Raw genomic sequence first — 21,908 nt, 5'->3', positions numbered from 1 at the left:
CTTTGTTTCAAAATCTATTTCAGTAATACCCATAATGAGAAATCTAGAGGCGATAATTCGGGTAATCGTGGTAGCCATTCCTTTCCTCTTCTTCGACCAATCTATCTGCCAGAAAGTATATTATATGGTTACTGGAAAAATGAAGTATGGTGGAACTCCATCTTGCTAAAAGTGAACAAGATCGTTTTGCAAAATCATGGTACCAGCCTCATCAGTTTTAGTCTCCAAATCAGGTGTGATTATTTCGCCAAGCAGATTCTGGCAGAACTCATCAGTTAGATTTTCATCCATGCATAAAGGGATAGTATTTCCATGAATATCAGTCCAATCGTTCACTTCCACAGGATACTGAGTATGATCTTCACTAAAAAGTCGCGGATTTTCATCCCTCCAGTAGCGACAATGTTGTTTATGTTAACATATCCTATGAGAAAAACCTACACTCATCAGCAAAGCAAATATTGAGCAAAATATTTTACTTCTAATTCAAAAAAACCGTCAATTCTTCTGTCAAAATCGTCGCCATTACATTTCATTTTATACGAATTAAATTTATTCAACTTCAGTACTTTACTTACTGTTTCGTCAGACTATTTGACATGCCACAATGTGAAGTGATGTGGAGGGTTCCTCCGTGAAGGTGACTAAAATTTCTAAAAAACGTCCTTAACTTCTATTTGCGCTGTTTCATGCAAAGCACGGCGATTATTTTTTTTAGCAACGGATTCGTTTCACTGAACTCAGCAAAGGACTCCAAAACATATTTTTCATTTAAACTACTGTTGAGATATATTTTAATGAAAATTGTTACTATGTTTATTGCAACCGACATTTACCATGAATGAGAATCATTTCAGTTCTTTGTTGAAGTGTAAAAGTAATTTTATAATAACGTAATTTTGGCAACCAAAATCAGTCTCAGAGAGTGATAAATAAAAAATAATTCAAAAAAAAAAACTTAAAAAACGCTTTTCCTGTTCTATATACGGTATGTCGATTAAACTAATCTTCTGAAATGTGGAAAAATAACCAGAACGACCAAATATGTGTTCATTTCTTCATTATTCAACAACTCGTCAACTACCTTGTCATTCGTAACTACAACTACTAGTTTACATATATCACATTCTTTCTACTGATAATTTTCAAGGAAATATCATCCCCCCTATTATTTTGTTGGGTATTAAAAACATTTGGCGTTGGGTTATACACGTCATTTTCATACATTTCAATTCATTAAAATGATATCAAAGTGTTTTTTATACCTAAACTTTTCTTCCACAATTTTCACCAAATTTCTCGCAAACTGCTGACAAGAAAGGTATTTGTAAAAAAGCAGCTGAACGACTTTCAAAATGGGGTATTATTCAACACCTCAATATTCAAGATTTTAGGGATTGCTAGTGGGTTGACATGATAGTTTTTTCGTTTGCTTGTAAAAGTGATTGAATGTTGACTATTTCAAGTGGAACACCCTGTGTATTTTTACAGATTCAGAAAGTTGTTGGAATTTGCTTTCTTTCTATGTATATCATGAGTATACCTAACTAATCAAATGATAGGGTAATCCCTTATAACGATTCATCTCGCGAACGAACGGTTGTTTTATAAATTTTTTTTAAACATTCCTCACCGATAAAATTCAATGAATTTAGATCGAGTGATCTTGCTGGCCAATTCTATGGTCGCAAGCGCATTATCCACCGATCGTCAAAAAGTCTGTTCAGTTCTGCGCACACTTCTCTTGTACAATGTGCAGGATCTCCGTCTAATTGGTACCAACATTTTGGAGATTCTTCGAGTGGCAGATTATCGACGAAGCTCTCTAGAGTTTTCTCCAAAATATTCAGGTAGCTTCTGGATGTTAATGATTCCTCGTATATCGCGTACCTCAATTTGTTGTACATTAACAGGCAGAAGATATTAAAACAAAATTTTTCTTGAAATACGGCTTTTTTATAAGGAAATATCAAGAAAAGTTGTCGCGTAATTGTTGTAGATTCCAAAAAAAATATTTTATACATGGTGTTTCATTTGAAAACTCAAAGTTGATACTACTTTCTAATATAAGTGGCAACACCGCATTGTCGAAAATATATCAGTTCGGTAGAGAATGTCCGAATATGCTCTCCATTGGATTTTTAAAAAGATCCAGTATCTGATTCACCAAAAACGTCTAATGTGCTATCCACCGTGAATCAGCCTGTTAATAAATCGGACATAACACTTAAGAAAGTGATAAATCATAGACACCTGTTTCGAGCTTTTGGCACATGATCAGTAATGGTGCAGCCAAGTGTGAGGATGGGCTACACTTGGGTACCAAAAGAACGAAATACAAATACACGGAGCCATCAGAAGAAGCAGGTAGCTATAGCTGCCTCCGTGGTGATTTCAATAGTTTTCTTGTGAACACAAGATCTATTAACTGAACCCACAAATGTGTGGTTGGCTTCTACTGTTGGCTCCGTACATTTGTATTTTTTTTCTTTTGGTAACCATGTGTTGCCCATTCTCTAACTTAGCTGCACCATGTTGAAGTGTATACTCTTAAGAATCACACGTTGAAAGGTAAGAACTCGTTAGGCCTTAGCTCGCACAAGTTTCGACTTCTGAAGGGTGTCGTTCGTAGGGGTGCGACAGCTGATTAACGGAGAAACATATTTTAAAGATATTTTTTTAAACACAACACCCAGATATATAAAAAATATATATCTGGGTGTTATACTTCCGTTTGGCTGTTCACCCAAATAATTTCCAAGTTTTCTTCTTGACTATTCAGCAAACTTTGACTTTGACCTTTTAAAAACGCCGAAGTTGTTTTTCATGATATAATGAATTTCCGGTAGAATATTGAGGCCACGGTTATTTTATCAGCAGAAAAAATCTAATAGTCATTATAGGTAGAGTAAACGTAGCCTAATCATAACCAAAATAGAATCTAAAGCAATTGGAACAGTTGCGAAAGAAAAAATCGATTTGGAATCACGAGTAATAATATTGTTTTCACTGACATTGACCTTGGTTAATGAAGGTGAATGCACTTGCCGATTCATTGCTGTGACACAGAATGAATCTTTAAAGAAATAAGCTGTAGGTATTGTGGCTGTGAGTTGAAGAAATACACCTGGTAAAGAAAAGGAAGAACTAAAACGTAACTGCCACTGACGATGGACGGTGACAACCCAACACAATCATAAACTCATTTTTTAATAACAGAATAACAGTTTTTGATTAATTATCAAGTCGAGGTTAAGAAATGTTGCACTGACAGTGTTTATCAATTTACGGTTATGAATAGTTTATTAATATATTTCCTGATTTTTTCATTGTTATTTTTCAAACTACTTTATTATGAAAATGAGCTTATTTTCAAAACACTGATGCGTTAATTGGCTATATTCACCTTGAAGAATGCAAGGAAAACAGAAAGAGAATCACATAAGTAATCAGTACAAATGGGAAAAAATGGAAAAAAGAATAGCACCTCTGGAGATATGGAGATATGACAAAAAACGTAAGAGTGAAAATATCACCAAAAGTAGGTCCCAAAAAATTGTATCAAACCTGTGAGCATGAACCGAATGGAGAGTCGACTATTGTACCACTTAGGTTATGAGTTTAAATCTCTCAATGTATAAAATTACAGCGCAAACATTTCTGAATTATATCATTAATCAATATTCTGTAACCTATTTTTCACTCTGTATTTGATATTGAACAACTTTCTATAACCTCACGTTTTCAGGTAAACCAAGTGTACATCCACTTCGTCCTAAGATGCAACATTATTGTACCTTACTTTTTTTGAACTTGATATAGTTCTGGTTTGGTAATTGTGGTTTGTATTGTAAGATATTTCCCGTTTGTGTACGGTAGACGATAATACTAGGGGGAAGCGCACACTACAGACTTTTTATCGGCCAATAGTTTAGTCTGGTTGGGTTGGGTGGGGGCACAATACTCAAACTAAACTGTTCGGTTTGGTGCGGGTGCCCAACTGAAAAGTCTGAACAGTTGTTTATGTATATGATATTTTGACGCGTTGAATTGAAAGTATTGAAGAATGCTATCGAGGAAAGCTATTATATTAACATCGGAATATTCTTTTAATGCTTCATTATATAATGCAGGTCGCTTTTCAACTTCCGCAATTAAATTTTCTACACTGGGAAAAATGATTGAAATTTACCTCGGAATTTTCATTTCGAACGAAGAAAATTACTTCTGTTTTATTGAAAATATACTCTCTCTATTGAATAATTCACATCCCCGAGCGTAATTTCAGTAGGCAATGTACTTTTCATTGAGAATTAAATATTCATCTAATATATGTGTGAAATCATAACGTATTATTTCATGTGAAGAGAATTACTAACTGGACGATGGGTATTCCCCCTTAGTGAAATGTAAATTTTCGCCATCTCTCTATCGAATGTAAAATTACGCTTGTATTTGTGAGTGATTATTGTATTGTTCATTCTTGTCTACAGAAGCGCATCGGTTTGTTTGTCTGACGTGTGCGTTAGAATATTTTTGTTGTTGGTGAGTACATTTCTTGTAAAATTTCAATAACTAGTTCAATAAACAGATGAATTCATTGAGTTTTCTCGTTATACATTATAGAGTGTTTTTTTTATTACCAGTATATCCTAACCTTTTCAAATAATTACAGAACATATATTTGAAAATGTTTGTGATAATTACTGAATGATATTGAGAAAAAGAGAAAAAGAGATATACTCGATAGCAGTGGCGTGACTCATCAGTGACGCCGTATGCACGATCCATTTTAAAAATGAATTTCGATGAGGAATAAAGTTTCGTATTGGTGGTTGCAAATATCGGACAATGTTAAATCGTAATTTCATTCACCTAAAAAATAACTGAACGTTTTATTCGTATCTCTCATAATTTTGGATAAATTTGAGGATTTGTGATTCTTATTATTGAACTTGAAAACATTTTTGCGATGGGAGGCAAGTAGGAACTCAAAATTGGAGGAATTGAGAAACACTTTAGGACCTTTTTGTTTCTGTTGAAGAGGTGAACAAAACACTCCATCACCACTTCATACCATATCATTATAGCTATATTTGCTATATTTCAGAAAATGTTGGAAAACATTTGGAAAAATCTAATTTTTTATTTAAACGGTTGAATATGTATCAAAAATTTTTGAGAAATATTAATATTGAAGTCAAACTTTCTCTTTTAGGATAATAACAGCAATTGAGGAAAAAAGAAAAAGAAATATTACTTTCATTTATCTTTCCGAATAATACCACCATGAGCAAGAAAGAAAATGTGTTAATTTGAAGATTTTTTTTTATTTTGTACTGTTATTTGACTTTTTTGAAAATGAAAAAAAAAATTCATTCCAAGAATGTATATGAACTTATTTTGTATATACATATTTTTTTTTAATATATCAATGTTTAATATGTCTTGTGCATTCAATTATCTAAATTATGAGGAAAAATGGCCACTTAAGAGTCAAGAGTCAACATCCGATTGAGGTATCATTGTCTTCAGAACTACTCTGAATACGGACCTTCTTACAACGGAATATCCCAAGGTAATATAACCCGTAAATGAAAAATTACAATGTAAAATTTTATCAGAGTATAGAATTCCACTGTGAAATTATATAAGAGTGTAAAATTCTACTGTAAAATTCTGTCAAGAGTGTAATATCTCGATATAAATTTATATCGCAAATTTACCCTATAAAGTTTTATTTCAAAAGTACACTCAAAATGAAAAATTACACTGAAGAATTCCACACTTGTCTTCGGGGTAGAATTACAAAATAATATTCCGTATGGAATGTGAAATCACACACGAAAGTAATTTCTCGCTAATATGGGCGGTAATTAAATTGCCACCGGTACCGGTGGAAAAATTTTTACCAGTGTACTCAACGTTCGGCAATATTCGACATAATTATGAAAAAAAAAATGTAATGAAAACGCAAATATTTTCAAAGATAAAGTAGGTACTAGATAATATTTAATATCAGATATCAACAATGGAATGTAGAGTGGGGAGTCTCCAGGCACCGACTGTTTAGTTGATGAGTCTGCGCATTCTCATAAACACACAGTCTGATTAGAACTCGGCCGATAGTTGTCCAACTTTGTAATTGAATCAGAATTGGAAAGCCTATCCAACTTGTTTCTGATTATTCAGTCGGCCGACTGGAATCGCTTAGATGTGCGCCTCACATTACGATTCTATACTAATAAGCATCCAACTAAACTATCGGCCGATAGTTTAGTTGGTGCGCTTGCCCTAAGTTGTCTGATAATCAAAATAGCATTTTCTTGGTTAATTGCGACTTTTAGAAAAGTTTTTGAATAACATTTTCCCAAGTTCCAAGTTTTTTCTAATTTTGTATAATATTCATCCATTATTATCTAAATTATCCAAATTTCGTTACTCAAATATAATTTCAATATTATTTTAGGGTTATTTTTATATCTGTTATTAGATGTGATAAAATCATGGGTAATGCAATGATTGAAAAGTTGATTGAGTTTTTATGAAGCCCATTAATATTTTTTGCATGAATACACTTTGAGGTGATTCATTTCTTAAACTGACATTGAAAAAATAAATCGGTACAACTTAGTTCAACGTGGAATGATTCTGGGTATATAATAATTATTATAGGTTGGTTAGTACTGGAAGTCTATATTAAATTCATTCTTAGAATGTATCATCGTCTCAGGTCCAAAAGTGTTTACAGCGTTATCAGAATGAATATGTTAATGGAAGCAAAGTTGAAGGATTTTCAACTATATTTCCTATGAAGTGAAAGTGTATTTTCAAAGGGAGACGTAGTCAAAAAATTTTACTTTTAAATTTTTATTTAAGTGGCAAACCATAGACACGTGTTTCGGACTTTTTGTCCATCATCAGTATGGTGCAGCCAAGTGTAAGGATGGGCTAAACTTGGTTACCAAAAGATAGAAATACAAATGCACGGAGCCACCAGCAGGAGCCAACCGCACATTTGTGGTTTCAGTTTATAAATCTTGTGTTTACAAGAAAACTATAAAAATCACCACGGAGGCAGCTATAGCTACCTGCGTGACATCTGGGTCCAGGAAATTATACAAATATGAAAGTTATTGAGTGTCTTGATATAGAAACAGAAGTTAATATCGGACAAAGCACTCAAGAAAGTGGCAAACCATAGACACGTGTTTCGGGCATTTGACCCATCATCAGTATGGTGCTGCCCGAAACACGTATTTCAGTATTTCAATATTAAATTTTACAAAAAGGATTTGAAGCTTCATATCTTCTATTAATTATCTGCGAGCGCTTTCGACCTCAAAGTGCCTCAAAGATAACCCGTAACCCGATACAGCTTCACTTTCATATTCATATTCACCACGTAAACCTCCATTTTATACTCAGAATGTAGTTGTAATTTATAATTTTGTGGTTAACAACGATGGTATATTTGGGAAGGCGCGCTAGCATTATCAACCAACGACCACTCCCCACATCATGCGGTAAGTGATCATTGGGTCTGAGAATTATGTGCCCTGAGTAAGCACACTGAGCCAAGAATTACAGCCTTCTACATCTGTCCGGCTAAGATTTCTGCCTTAGTACGGCAAGCCGGTATGATTTTGAGATTTGAGACTAGAGAGGGTATCATTCCACCAAGGAACAACCATCTTGACAGAGTGGTCTGGATAGAGTCTGCGAAGTTCGAAGAGAAAATATCGATATTTCATCGGTTTTTCCTCCTCTTTTCGGACGAGATTCGTCTCGTCAGAAGCTGAAAACTCTACGACAAATATTGTCTATCATCGGGTGGTCGGGAAGGACTACATCAGGCTTATTAGTTTGTATGAGCCTAAGAGTGGGGAACGAATAGTTCCAATAAATTTGGTACTTCTCTTTCACCACAACGGATTCAATTTCCACCGGAGAGTAGGCCAACCGGTGTCTCATCGATACCGTAAGAGTGTCATAGATGGTAATGAAGCAATCTTAGGGCCGCGTTATGTCGATGGATAGAGGGCGAGACCGCATATGCTAAACATGCTGACGACAAGTGCATTAGGGTTTCGGACGCCTCGCGGCAAGCCCTGCACCTTGTGTCGGGAACCTCTATACCCATCACGCGACTGCGGTAGCCTAAGGTGTTGAAGACACCATCCTGGCAGACCATGATGAACCCCTCAGTTTCCGACTTCAGCCCACTCGACCTGAGGAAAGGGAAAGTCAGGTGTTTTGATTTTTAATGTGTGATTGTGAATGAAATGAATAAAAACACTTTTGTCACCCCATTATCAAGTATAAAACTGTTTTATACTTGAAAATGGGGTGAAACCCGAAACCGGAAGTATAAATGAAATCTACCAGTGGTATTTAGACAAAAGTGTTTCTATTCATTTCATTTAAGTGCTTTGTTTTTTATTATTATTATTATTATTACATTTGTGTATGTCGGTCGTGTCCTGGACACACTGCTGTCTACAATGGATATATCCCACACTGACGAGCAGTATTTCTCCGAAACTGGTATTTTAGTGATCAATCGATTGATAAGTGGTTTTGCTCGTGGAATAACGAGGAACATTTGCAAGAATTCTATCTGTGATGAAACTTCTACAAATGTCTGCCGGGAATAATTCAATGTCGATCGCGGTAGTACCAGGAAAAGTTAAGTAGTTTTCCGGCAGGCATTTGCTAGATTCTACTGTATGGAAACGTTGAGAATGGTACATATTTCAATATTTGTTTTAATACAAATGTATATCTCGTCGAAACAGTCAGACTTATTTTGATTTAAAGCAGATTTATTCACCCAGATTTTATGTTCATTCAATCAGATGTTATCCACATAAGGCCGGTAGCCCAGATACACCGTTACTTTGATTGCACGTTCTTTTCTATATCGTATCTGATTCTAAACATAATCCAACTTGGGTATGTCATTCTCATTTCAACACTCAAATCGAATATAATCATATACGCATATGGTCGGACATGCAAGTTCGTGACCCAAATCAGTACCGCCGTTTTCATTAGAGAATGAATATAATCTATATACAATATCTCTATATATAAAATATTTACAGGGACGTTTTGAACTTTAAGAAATAAGAGAGAACTTATTGGTCACATTTTGATCGGCTTTTATTTATGTCAGTCAGTTTCTAGTGATGAAATTCGTAACTTTCGGTAATATGGTGGTCGCTCTCCTATTGAATAAAATTTGATCACATAGAAATGAACTGAAAAAAACTAGCCATTTGCTAGTTTTTAGTTTAGACAATGTTGTACCCCCAATTTATATATGTGCGGTGTTGCCGATTGTCTCATTCACTATTTCTGGGTGATCAGCAGAACGGAAGTGTACTCTTATAACACAATATTTCGATAAAATTCATTATCATTTTCAAGGAAGAGCTACAAAATTTGTATGATGGTAGTACAATATAAAATTATTACACATATTACTGTTATTGAGGATGGCTGTGTCGAAAAGAATGTTACATTTGAACCATTGAAACATGTCAATACTACTAAAACAAATCACTACATTGAAAGAGGTTGACTCCTCTCTGATATAAAGAAGATTATTGAATATATTTACTGAAAGATATGTGGTTGAAAAACAAAGAGAGAGACAACAAACAATTTACATTGACAGCTGTCATGTGATTCAGTTTGAAAAGGTGTGTTTGTTTGTCTATGATAAAACTATGGAACAAAGGAGAATTGTTATGGTGCAAGTGTGATCAGAAAAATCTGCTGTTATATAAGTAAATCAATGAGTATATCAAAAATGTCCAATTTAATATTAAAATATTAATTAATTTACAAGACCCTTATTATTTTTGAGGAAAAAAATGAAGGAGTGTCATTAATTAAAAGTAAAATATCTAGTAGAAAGGCATAGATTTTACTGAGGTGATCAATGTCTGATCTTCTATTAAGGCAATTATTTGATTGTAATGTAAATGGATTTTCAAAAACAATCTTTCAGATGTATTTCAATTGATCAGATTTAAGTTGAATTATAGTCCATTTCATGAACTTCTTTGAAATTATTATTACTGAGAGCACATCTCTCAGAATGTAATCTACTATCACTTTCAAGTACCATTGACGATTGACCAATACATTCACTACTACAATTTAAACCTGGAAAGAACTAAATTATTTAAGATTGGAAGTTTATAGAAGTTTTATATTCAAGTTTTCAAAATAATTTATTGAAGGTTAATATGGTTCTGAAAGCTATTTTTAAATTTAAAATTTTGAAAGTTATGCATTAAAAACTTTTTTGTTAAGTATAGTTCTCAGAGACGTACTTGTCTATAAAACAAGTTCTCCATATAGCCTGCTGAGACGAAAAATGTATTTGAAAAAGTTATTAGAAGTTACTTTTATCATGCAAGGCTTCGAGAGACGTATTATACTCGCTAATAAAACAATTTATCTTTTAAAAAAAATCTTTGAAAAAATCAACCCGATTTTGGAAAAATACGTACGAAAGTTTTATGAAGAACTAATTTCAAAATCTCTCAAACAGCCGCATCTCGAATATTTTTCATATCAAAAATGAAGAACAGGATTTATCACTTACCTTTCTTGTTTGATTTGATTTTTTTCAAAATTTTAGATCTCTAGTAGAACGAAAAAATATCAGAGATTTTATTTTTAGAAACTTCTTCGCAGCAATTCGAAAGACTCAAGTATAAAATTTTATCAGAATCGGATAACTGCAGATGTGCCGTCAACTTACCTGATGGAATGTTGAGCACAAGCTCAACAATTCGTAGTAAATTTAACAGAAAATATGTCTCTATGCCCTAAAAACAATTGAAATGAGATTCCTCCACATTCATCTGTCAGTTTTTTCATGCATTTGATAATATGCATCATTTGAATGTTCAAGATCCTTCAAATAATAAGTTTATTAGGTGTTACAGTTACAGAAAAGCTGCTGAGGAATTCAATAGGTACGTACGACGGTATTCTACTGTAGATGAGGTTTTTAGAAAAATTGGTTCTCTGAATTACAAAAAAGTTGGGCCAAATTGAAAAACTAATAATGGAATTGATAATGAGATATCGATAGCTTTCAATGATACTCCACGATTCAGAAATATGTTTAAAAATTTGAATTTGGATAAGAGCAGAATATGACGTTGTTTGAGAAAAACATAAATTGAAACCATTTAAGTTTTTATATACTCTTGTACCTTGCGATGAAGAAAAAATTAGCTGAATAATAACTTTCCGTGGAGGTGGATAGTGCGGATGGATAGCCCAACAGTTTGATGGCCACCAAAATTACCTGATTTGACACCCCTTCCTGTTTTATAAGCAAGTACGTCTCTGACACTCTGCATATTGAAAAAAAAGTTTTTCAATGCGACTTCAATCAAAAAAGTTACAGGGGTGATCTCAGCTAAAGTGATACATCCTGTATATCATTCAGATTTGAATAATATTGGAGATACGAGTATATGGGAAAATTTCTAATAACGTTTTTGAAATACATTTGTTCGATAAAAATAGGCACTTTTTTATTGTTCAACTCCAAACAAAAAAGATACAGGGGTGGTCGAAGTTGAAATGAGACACACTGTATATTAAATTAGATTGTTAGAAAAAGTAGCACATTTAGTCACGAATAATGAAATCATAAAACAAGTTACAACAGTCATATTAGATCTAATCTTGAGATGAGTACACTCCCGTTTCAAATCGTTTAGAAAAAACGACATTGGAAAGCTTCTTATGATAAACCGCATCAACATTTCGCGATAAAAGTAATGAGCATCAATTACCTGTTGCATTTTATACTCATTAGAAACGCCGTAACCCAGTTTGAGGTGAGCAGCAAATGTCATGGCCTCCTTCGCAGTCAAAGCCAAACGTAGCTCTTCATCTTGCGGGATATAGGCGGATAACTTTCTAAACCGTGGGCTGTGAGTTCTCACAACATCGTTCAATTTGACCGTGCCGGTACTGCCGCGTGTTCTGAAACAAAAACCATCTTCAAAACTGCTGAGCTTTTGTTGCTTACAAAATGTGAACTACAAAATTTCACAAATCGCTAACTGGTAAAACATTTTTCTTTGAGAAAAGAGTTTGTATGAGTTGCAACGGAAATAAAATTAGTGAAAACTTAATGGCGTTTGTAATGAGTTATATATACATTTTTTTCATGATTGATAATATTTGGTAAAACATCAAACATCATAAAAATGTCTCATATCAAATGAGTTTCTTCAAGCTGATGAGAAATCGAAGTTTTTCAATCAATGAAAAGTCATTATTTCGACCGATGTATTCAAAACGTTAGAAAGAGAATGTTTTATTTATATATGTAGATGAAAGTTATCATCAATCCAAAATAATATTATTTTGAGCACATATTGAAGACAATAATTGAAGAATGCAAAAAAGAACAATCATCTTCTATCTATCGTTTTTGATTTGAACCAATTATTCACAAAATTATTCACTTTTGTTTGAAGTCTTTCTGTAGGTCTAGATCTGTAGATCTAAAAACAAAGAATAAATTGAATTTACACAACGCACAATCACCAGGCTACCCAAATTATATAAAACAGGAATTCCACTGCGCCCTATTGTCAGCAATATTCAGTCAGCAACTGACAACTTATCAAAATTTTTCTCAGAAATTCTCACTAATGTTGATGAAAAAAATGACTACTATGTAAAAAACTTTTGAAAATTGGTAGAATTTATTAAAAACGAAAAAGCCATGCGATTATTTCACTAGACATAGTATCCTTATATACAAAACTCGCAATAAATGTTATTAAAGAAAAATGGCACAAAATATAAAAATATTCGAAATTGCAATGTGTTCTCCAATTGCTGCAACTATATCAAATCTTGTAATGGAGTATGTTGAAGAAAACGTCATCAAGTCAATCACTTTTTTCAAAGAATAAGTAGATGATGGTTTGACATGTATACCTAATGACAAACTTGACGAAATTTAAAACAAATTCAATAACTTTCACCCTAGATTGAATTTTACTGTGGAAAAAAAAACTTTTTTGATACCACGGTAATATATGACAATTCTGGAAAAATTCTCATCGCTACACGAATGACTTACTTACTCACTTACTCACCCAAACTTCAGAAACGACAATTTATAAAGAATAATTCTAAAAGAAAACAATAACCTATCTCATTTCGTGGAAATAAAAAAAAAAGAATACATGTTATTTATAATGATGATAATAACCAAAACAAAGATATATATATACCCTTACCGTACCTAGCCCATGAAATCAACAAAACAATAGAAAAATACAACATAACCACAGCACATACATTACAGAATAAAAATAACACCTTATACTCAAAATCGAAACCTGAAATCCCAAAAAATAAACAAACCCACACAGTATATAGTATATCATGCGAAGATTGTGAAAGTACCTATACAGGGCTTTTCATGATGAGCGTTAATTAGCCATTTCTGGCAAACTATTCAACAGATCAATTCCACAGTATGCATAAGTCAATATGACCTACACGGCTAAAATATTTTAGACGAAGCAGCGTTGTCGCTTCTACTATAAAGTAGCGGCTTCTTTGATTTTTCAAATGGAACACCCCGTGTAAAATATAATATTATGATTCATTATCACTTTGTCAACAAATTCATATACTATTTCCCTATACCTATCTATTACCGTTTAGAAGATATAAATTTCGATGTTTTTTTACCAAACATGAACTTTTATAAGTGCTGATAATCTTGAACTCTCTTGCACTAAAACAATCAAATTTGAAATGGAGTGGAGTGATACTATGAGGATCTTCACTCCGAGTCATATTTTCATTTGCCTCATACAGGATCTTCAAAAAATGCAGATACTTTGATTTCATTAAAAAATTAGTGGAACTCAATTTTTTCAAATGGAACACCCTGAGCTCTACATCCAATTTTAGATTAACTTTGTTCAGATAATACTATTTCTATTTTGAACCGTTTTCGAGATAAACTGTTTCAAACGGAAATTGACATGGTTTCCTTGTTCATCACTCATTTTTGTAAAACAGATTTCGTTTGATGTTTCTCAATTAGTCACAGATAATACAATGAAAAGATAATTATTAAAATACTCCTTAACCATCGAATGAAACTTCTCTACAAACAATAGTTTTATTAACGCTGAAACACGAACTGAAAATAATAAACCCATAAATTAATGAGTTAATTCAATTGTCAGTGTATTTCAGAATATGTTCAAACACATATCCACCTCTACTTAAACAAACATGTAATCTCTTGAAAAGATTGTCATGTGTAGCGCTTCTGCTCAAGTCTGGAGTCAAACTATTGAAAGCAGTTGTAACTCTCGATTTCATATTATTGTTATTGGAGTAGAGTAAACCATATTTTTAATGAAACCCCATACGAAATAATCTAATGGATTGCCATCTGGTGTTCTAGGAGGCCAACGAAAAGGTCCATTATTACAAATCCATCTGTCTTCGAAGATTTCGGTTAAAGCTTCGCTAACTGAATGAGAATTATGGGGTGGAGCACCATCCATTTGGTACCATACAGGTTCTCTTCCTGGTCTATTATTTAAAATCATTTGAATTTCATTCCTCAGTAAATCTTCATATTTTGATACATTCAAATTATCATCATAAAAGTCGATATAAAAAATTGACTCATTCTTTATGGCACAAAATACATTGAATTGCCATCTTTCTTGAAAACCCCTTTGGCGGACAACATGGGGATTTTCTGGCGCCCAATAATGACTGTTGTGTCTATTGAAAACTCCATTTTTTGTGAACTTGGCCTCATCTGTCCATATGATATTGTCAAGGAAATGTTCATCCTCTTGAGGCAAGTAACCATTCAAAGAATTCCACTCTACGAGGTAAATCAGTCTCTTTCAAATGTTGGATACAGTAGAACTTATAGGGATGCCATTTATGCTTATTAAGAATTCGACAACTTGTCACGTAGGGTATACCTATCTCCCTTTCAGCCTCGTGCAGAGAAGCATTTGGAAATGCATGAAAGTATCCCAAAACTGTTATACCATTGTCATCATCATCCATTTTAATCTTCTTACGAATGATTTTTGGACGGAAGGTTCCATTCAACCTACAGTTTTTTAGTAGTCGATTTATCACATTATTATTCGGCTTCGGAAGTTGTGGATATCTTTCATGAAATACTCGGCATGTTCTACTTGCAATTCTATTGCACTCACCATAAATTATTAATAAATTCAAGAAATCTTCATTACTGTAACCTAATCTTGACATTATTCTATTATAATTGGTAGCTATTACAATCAGTCAAAACCACCAACGAAAGTCTGACGTTAAATAATTGGTTTACTTATTTTTCCTCAATGTATACAAATTGTAACTTTTTCTAAGATAGATACCAATTTCGAATTGACTGATCTGAGACAGTTGAAAAACTGGATTAAAAAGAAATATTACTAAGTATAAAAAAAATGTTCAATATCCAAAATAAGTGATGAATTCAAAAAAACGAGCAAGAAAACCACGTCAGTTTCCGTTTGAAACAGTTTTATCTCGAAAACGGTTCAAAATAGAAATAGTATTATCTGAACAAAGTTATTCTAAAATTGAATGTAGAGCTCAAAAATGTTGAAATATACAGGGTGTTCCATTTGAAAAAATTGAGTTCCACTCATTGAGGCAAAGGAAAATATGACTCCGAGTGAAGATCCTCATAGTATCACTCCACTCCATTTCAAATTTGATCGTTTTAGTGAAAGAGAGTTCAAGATTATCAGCATTTATAAAAGTTCATGTTTGGTAAAAAAAAATATCGAAATTTATATCTTCTAAACGGTAATAGATAGGTATACGGAAATAGTATATGAATTTATTGACAAAGTGATAATGAATCATAATAAGATATTATATACGGGGTGTTCCATTTGAAAAATCAAAGAAGCCGCTACTTTATAGTAGAAGCGACAACGCCGCTTCGTCTGAAATATTTTAGGCGTGTAGGTTATATTGATTTATGCATACTGTGAAATTTTCAGGTTGATCCGTTAAATAGTTTGTCAGAAACGGCTAATTAACGCTCATCATGAAAAGCCCTGTATGAGTAAGTCTAAACAATACCTCCACAAACGAAAACTGACATTACAGCCTTGTCCAAACATGAAAAAAAAATATAAATTCGACTTTGACAAAGTTGAAATTTTGACTAAAGAACGAAATCCAATAATAATAATAGATGCGAATACCAGAACCTCAACTAAGTCTATAACTTACTGAAATAAAACTGATTTTTACATCTTCTCATTGGAATTTACAAAAAGCTAACTAGAGTTCACATACTATAATCGAAAAAGTGGAACATTCCAATAAATTAAAAAATAGAAAAAAAACCATAACAGGTAAAACAAACTCGACACCAACAATCTCGTTCATACATTCAACCACTATCATTCTAAACGAGAAAACAAAATAATTACAAAATAGTAATATTGTTCATTTATTTTGTAAGTAGAAATCATAAATGATTCCTCCACATTAATTTCTAGTCATATTTGATATTATTTAACGAATTATGTTTTCAAACTTTCAATTTCAATATTGTACTATTTTTAAAATTTTAAAGCTGGAGATGACATGGACAATATGGAAACGTCATTGAATTTGACCATTTTCAAGTAATTAATTCATCAAGCCAGTGCTTAAATATACACTGATAAGGTCAGGTACCTGAAATAACGAATATTACCTGAATAATCAATACCAATACTACAATAACTAATTATCTTCACCAGTGGAGATAGGTATACATGAAATGATGAACATTTATATCAGTTTTTATGACAACCTCTTCAACATTAAAGAAAAGGTATGAGGAATTGTCTCTTTAACAGAGCAGAAAGATTTGCAATACAGTCAAGAATATTAATAAAGAAGTATCAATTATAATATCTGTTCTGAAGTAGAACACTTATTCGGATTCGTTCAAAATTTGACAATGAGTGCAGTAGAAAATAAACATTCAATTAAAAAACAAATAACCCTACAAACAGCACCACAAGTTCAACAACCAGCAATTCATAATTTACTGACTCAACAACCACCGACACCTTTCACAACTAACGTTACCTCTTAAATTCCAGGACCATCTGAAAAGGTAAGACAAATTGGAAGTAGATACTTTAATAGAACTTATTATATAATAACAATTACACCGAGATCTATTATCACACATGCAATACCCAACAACACAGAAGAAACAATAAAAAATGTAATTCATGAGTGATGAAAGTGGAACTTCAAAACAATTGAAAGTGCGTGAAAACGTCGATAATACAACGAGTCAGGATAAAAACGGACAAAAGGATAAACATTGTCAGAACACATTTTGAGATCAGAATGATAACATCGAGTTCAATGGAACAAGAAGTTGTCTTGTTTCATTCAAATACGAGGGAGCTACTTAGAAATGGATCGTAATTGGCTATCCGTCTTGAAGAAACATATGGCTAGTGGCGAAATTGCAATAGACTAATACCAGGCAACACCTTCTACTACATCTAATGTTGCAGAAATCGATCTACAACATTGACAATTTAACATTCAATACTCCTTTGACTTACACTTGAAAATAAAGTGAAACAGTGAAAAGAAACGCGGTTATCGTTATGTTTTTCCAATTCTGAAGACAAAGCAAAATTATTAAATACAAGTTACTGATCATTGGAACATTTTTCTTTGTGAAAAATACTTCGAATTTTCGGAATAATTTAACGAGATGTATTTACCGATCTACATCCGTATACAATTCTCCATTACAGTTTTTATATTTTTTCCGATTCTGAAGGGTGAATATTTTCAAAAAAAGATGGAAAAACTCTGATTTTTTCCGCAAAAAATGACTTTCATACATTATTCTCGTACTTTTGCGTTTGAATCATTCAAATGACTAATCTGATAATAACATATTATAATTGGTTTCACATTTCTGATGAACAACAAAAAGTACAAATAGGATCGTATCCATATTTGGGAGGAATGGTTTCACCCAAATGTCACGTTCACCTCGTTCAAAATATCAAATCGGAATAATTTAGCCGTTGTTTACAAAACGGTCAATAATAATCAGATTGTCTAGGTTATGATTATTATTTTTCAACTGGTTTCGTTGCGGCAATTTTCTGAATACCAGTTTGGATCGTGGAGATTATTGACCCGTGAGGGGTGTAGACGTAAACGTGTATGTTTCGGGTGAAATTTGAATAAAATTAAAATAATAATAATTTATTTTAGCATTCAACTACAATAAGTACATGTGGTAAGACAAAAATACACACAAATGGACAATTATATATTACACAAATCTAATAATAACAAAAAACTACATTATATTAGCGCTGAGCATAGTAATAAGCGAGTATTCGTGAGTATTTCTGCTGGCTGTTACAACACTTTTTACAAAACACATTACAATCAATTGTAATTTTTTCATTGAGTTACGTGATCTGTTCAAAATATAGGATGACCTTTCATTTTTCTAAAAATATTCATTTATTCCCCGTCAAAGTAGCCCCCCTCAGATATAAAACACTTGTGCCAGCGTCTTTGTGCTCCTCTATCGTCGCAAAACGCCGTCTTTCCATTGATCTCTTCGATCTTGGGAACATGAAAAAGTTGCAGGGAGTTGAATCTGGAAAATATGGTGGCTGATGCTTGATTACGATGTTGAATAACGAACAGGCAATAACGAGTGAACAGGTGCATAATAGCTATGTGAAAGCTATGAATTGTTTTTCCACAATACCAGAAGTTTTCTTCGAATTGCTTCTCGCAATCGTCACATAAATTCAAGATAGTAAGTACTTCTTATTGACCGTATACGACGTGGCAAGAACTCCTGATTCACTACACTACGGCAATAGAAGAAAACACTAAGAAAAAACCTTGACATTTCTTCTTCTAACTTTTATGCCTCTCACCAATAAACAACTAAACCTGCTAAGTAGCTGGAACTGTGAACATATGTTAGAAACGAGTATAAAAATATCGCTAATCGAATGTACATACCCCGCGAAATTTGAAAATTCGCCTTATTTTTTGTACAGACCTCATATCTTCAAAGGTGATAAATATCTTCAATACATGATATTCCTTGTCAACCTAAATCCACCCTAGTGACACGATTCTATAAGATACTATATTAACAACCTTTATTGATGGGCAAAATTATTGAATACGACAAGTTTCTGATGAATAGGATATTTTTCATGTGAAAAATAGTTTGAATTTACGTTGTAACTTATCGGGGTGAACTGAAAAGTTTGTCCTTAGTACATCTGTGTGAATTTCTCCACTACAATTTCCATTTTTCTCAGATTATGGAAAGAGAAAATACCGAAAAATTTTGGTTAAAAACTTTAGATTTTCTCCACACAAATCACTAACGTTCAATATCTTCAATTCTGTTATGCACACTAAAACACAGTGACAAGTATATGAGTAAAGTGGAATTATTTGACCATTCTCCATACAAGTGCATTAATGGAAAGTCACAAAGCTTTCAAAGCAATTATAAGTAATATATAAAAAACCAGAAGAAATGAACGATAAATATTTCATCATAGAATGAAGCTGATTATACAGATTCAAGTTTGGATTTTTGAACATTTTTTAACATATCGCTGGATTCAATGAATTTGAAGTGCGTTTTATATTCTTCTGAATTCTGATTTGATATTATATCGAAGAAAGACTGTAATAACGTCAGAGCATTGCCTCTGATGTCATAATAGCTTAACTTCTGAATAAAAATTGAATGAGATACACATTTGAAAACCTTTTCAATGTCATATAATATTAAAGAAGTATCTTATAGTGAGTCGCTTGTGTAGTAGACTTGTTTTTGCAGAAACCTTACTGCGATTCACTGAAATAAAAATGTTTTCGAAAAAGAGTATAACCGGTTTTCTTAAACGATTTCTATTATTTCCCCAATCACAGATATGAGGCTTATGGGTCAATAATTGTCTGGTAAATATTTGGAATCTTTATTGAACAGACAGCATACGTTCTCGTTTCGAAAACCTGGTTTATCAGTAATGAAGTGGTTGAGAAATTATATCAGTCGTCGATTTAACCAACTGACTGTTCAAAATATGATAGTCTGGAGAGTTTGAGTTTTTTAATGATTTAATAGCAGCAAGATCTTCTTGAAGACAAAAAGGTTCTGAAAAGTATGAACCACATGAAAGAGAAAGTGTGTAAAATTTCTCATATCAAACGATTCATCAGTAAGACCTCTGATGGCCTCTTCGGCAATAGAAACAATTTTTTCAAGTCATTATCTGATATCTGATAAACTATGAATTTCTCATGTTTTTTCTTTAACTTCTGTGAGTAATTTTTGTATTCTTTCCTAATAATTTATATTTCATTTGAAAGTGGTTTATGAGAAAATTCAAAGAAGCCGCGTATATGTTATCCAACAACGCATTTAGCCAAGCTGACGTAGGGATACGGAACATATGAAAACTTATAATCAAGCGGAACACGACCAACTTCCGCCAAACGGTCAGCTCCCGCTAAAACCGATGAAGCGGAGAGAGGGAAGAGGGGATAAGTGAAAGCACTCGAATGGCCTCTGCTCATCTCTCGGAGGAATTAGTCCGGTTATCACCCGAAGACGATAGTGGGTACTAACAATCGAAACGCCGTGAAGTAACTTGGCTTGGAATCTTTTAATTTTCAATTTTCATTTCTTGTTATTATTATTTAATTTTCATTTCTTGTTATTAGTTAAATTTTTAATTGTTGCTTGTATTTTATTTGATTGTGATTTCAGTTTTTTTGCTTAATATGATTGTTATTTTATAGCATAGTTTCATTTCTCATGATGATTTCCTACCACGTACTAACAGCTATATCCATCAATTTATTGATTTCAAAATACCTTATCACAAGTTGAGGATGGTATCCAATAGTTCTCAAATCATGGCTAACATATTATATAACAAATACTTATAACCAATGATAAAATCAAACAAATTGAACTAATAAAGAATAATATCAAACAAATACTAGTCGAATCTACTTTCTGAACGATTAATGAATTTTTGCAGGCCAATTGTGAGAATTGAAAATGTTATCATTATTTTACTATTTTATAATTATTTACGTAGTCTAATATATTTAAATTTATCACATTTTATATTGTATTTTATTTTGTTTACTCACTCACTGTCTTATTGTAAGATAGACTTATTGTAATATTTCCAAATTTTTAGTCATTGTATTTTAACCGATTTTCATTTATCTTTAAATGTTACTTTGGGTTTTTTGTCGATTTCCGTGAGAGTCATTAAATAGAGTTGATTGTTTGATATTTCTCAGATACTATATGCATTAAGTGTAGTTTCCAAGAATTATGGTGGAAGGAGAGTTTGATCTTTAGACAAGTAGATATATAGCACTTTCTTCCAACAGGTGTACACCCAATTACAAGAAATGTTAAAGAAAATATGCTGAGAAAGTAACCTAGGTAGATTCAATCGACATATTATAAATAATATAAATTAAATAACATAATTAGATTCAATTGACATATTATAAATGAATTAGTCTTCACAATGTTGACATAAAACAATTGAAAGTTATATAAAAAAACTATTAATGAAAGGTTCTATCCTTGATGAACTTCAAAGAGCTTCCATTAATATCACACATGTTAGATACTAAATTAAAATTATAACACATCATATTTACTGGTGCTCTGAGATTCACAGTTGTTTCACTACTCTGACAATAAAATGTTTTCTCGTATCTTGAGTTGAGGCGTGGAACATAAAAATGTATTTTTTGTAGGAGCG

General features: G+C 32.6%; 1 protein-coding gene across 1 annotated transcript in view; it reads right to left on the bottom strand.

Moving 5' to 3' along the window:
* The window catches only part of LOC111506756 (ATP-binding cassette sub-family G member 1), a 214,936-nt gene that overhangs the window by 123,207 nt on the left and 69,821 nt on the right, over positions 1-21,908 (bottom strand). The window contains exon 4 of the mRNA XM_074170013.1: positions 11,832-12,024. Coding sequence (XP_074026114.1) covers positions 11,832-12,024 — 193 coding nt within the window. The remainder of the gene's footprint in view (positions 1-11,831; positions 12,025-21,908) is intronic.

Source organism: Leptinotarsa decemlineata, unplaced genomic scaffold (assembly GCF_025532065.1).
Source record: "Leptinotarsa decemlineata unplaced genomic scaffold, Ldec_3_MD MMD2_P_RNA_scaffold_6, whole genome shotgun sequence".
Lineage (NCBI taxonomy): Eukaryota > Metazoa > Arthropoda > Insecta > Coleoptera > Chrysomelidae > Leptinotarsa > Leptinotarsa decemlineata.
Note: the sequence above shows the minus strand (reverse complement) of the source record. Positions and strands in the feature narration are given on the sequence as shown.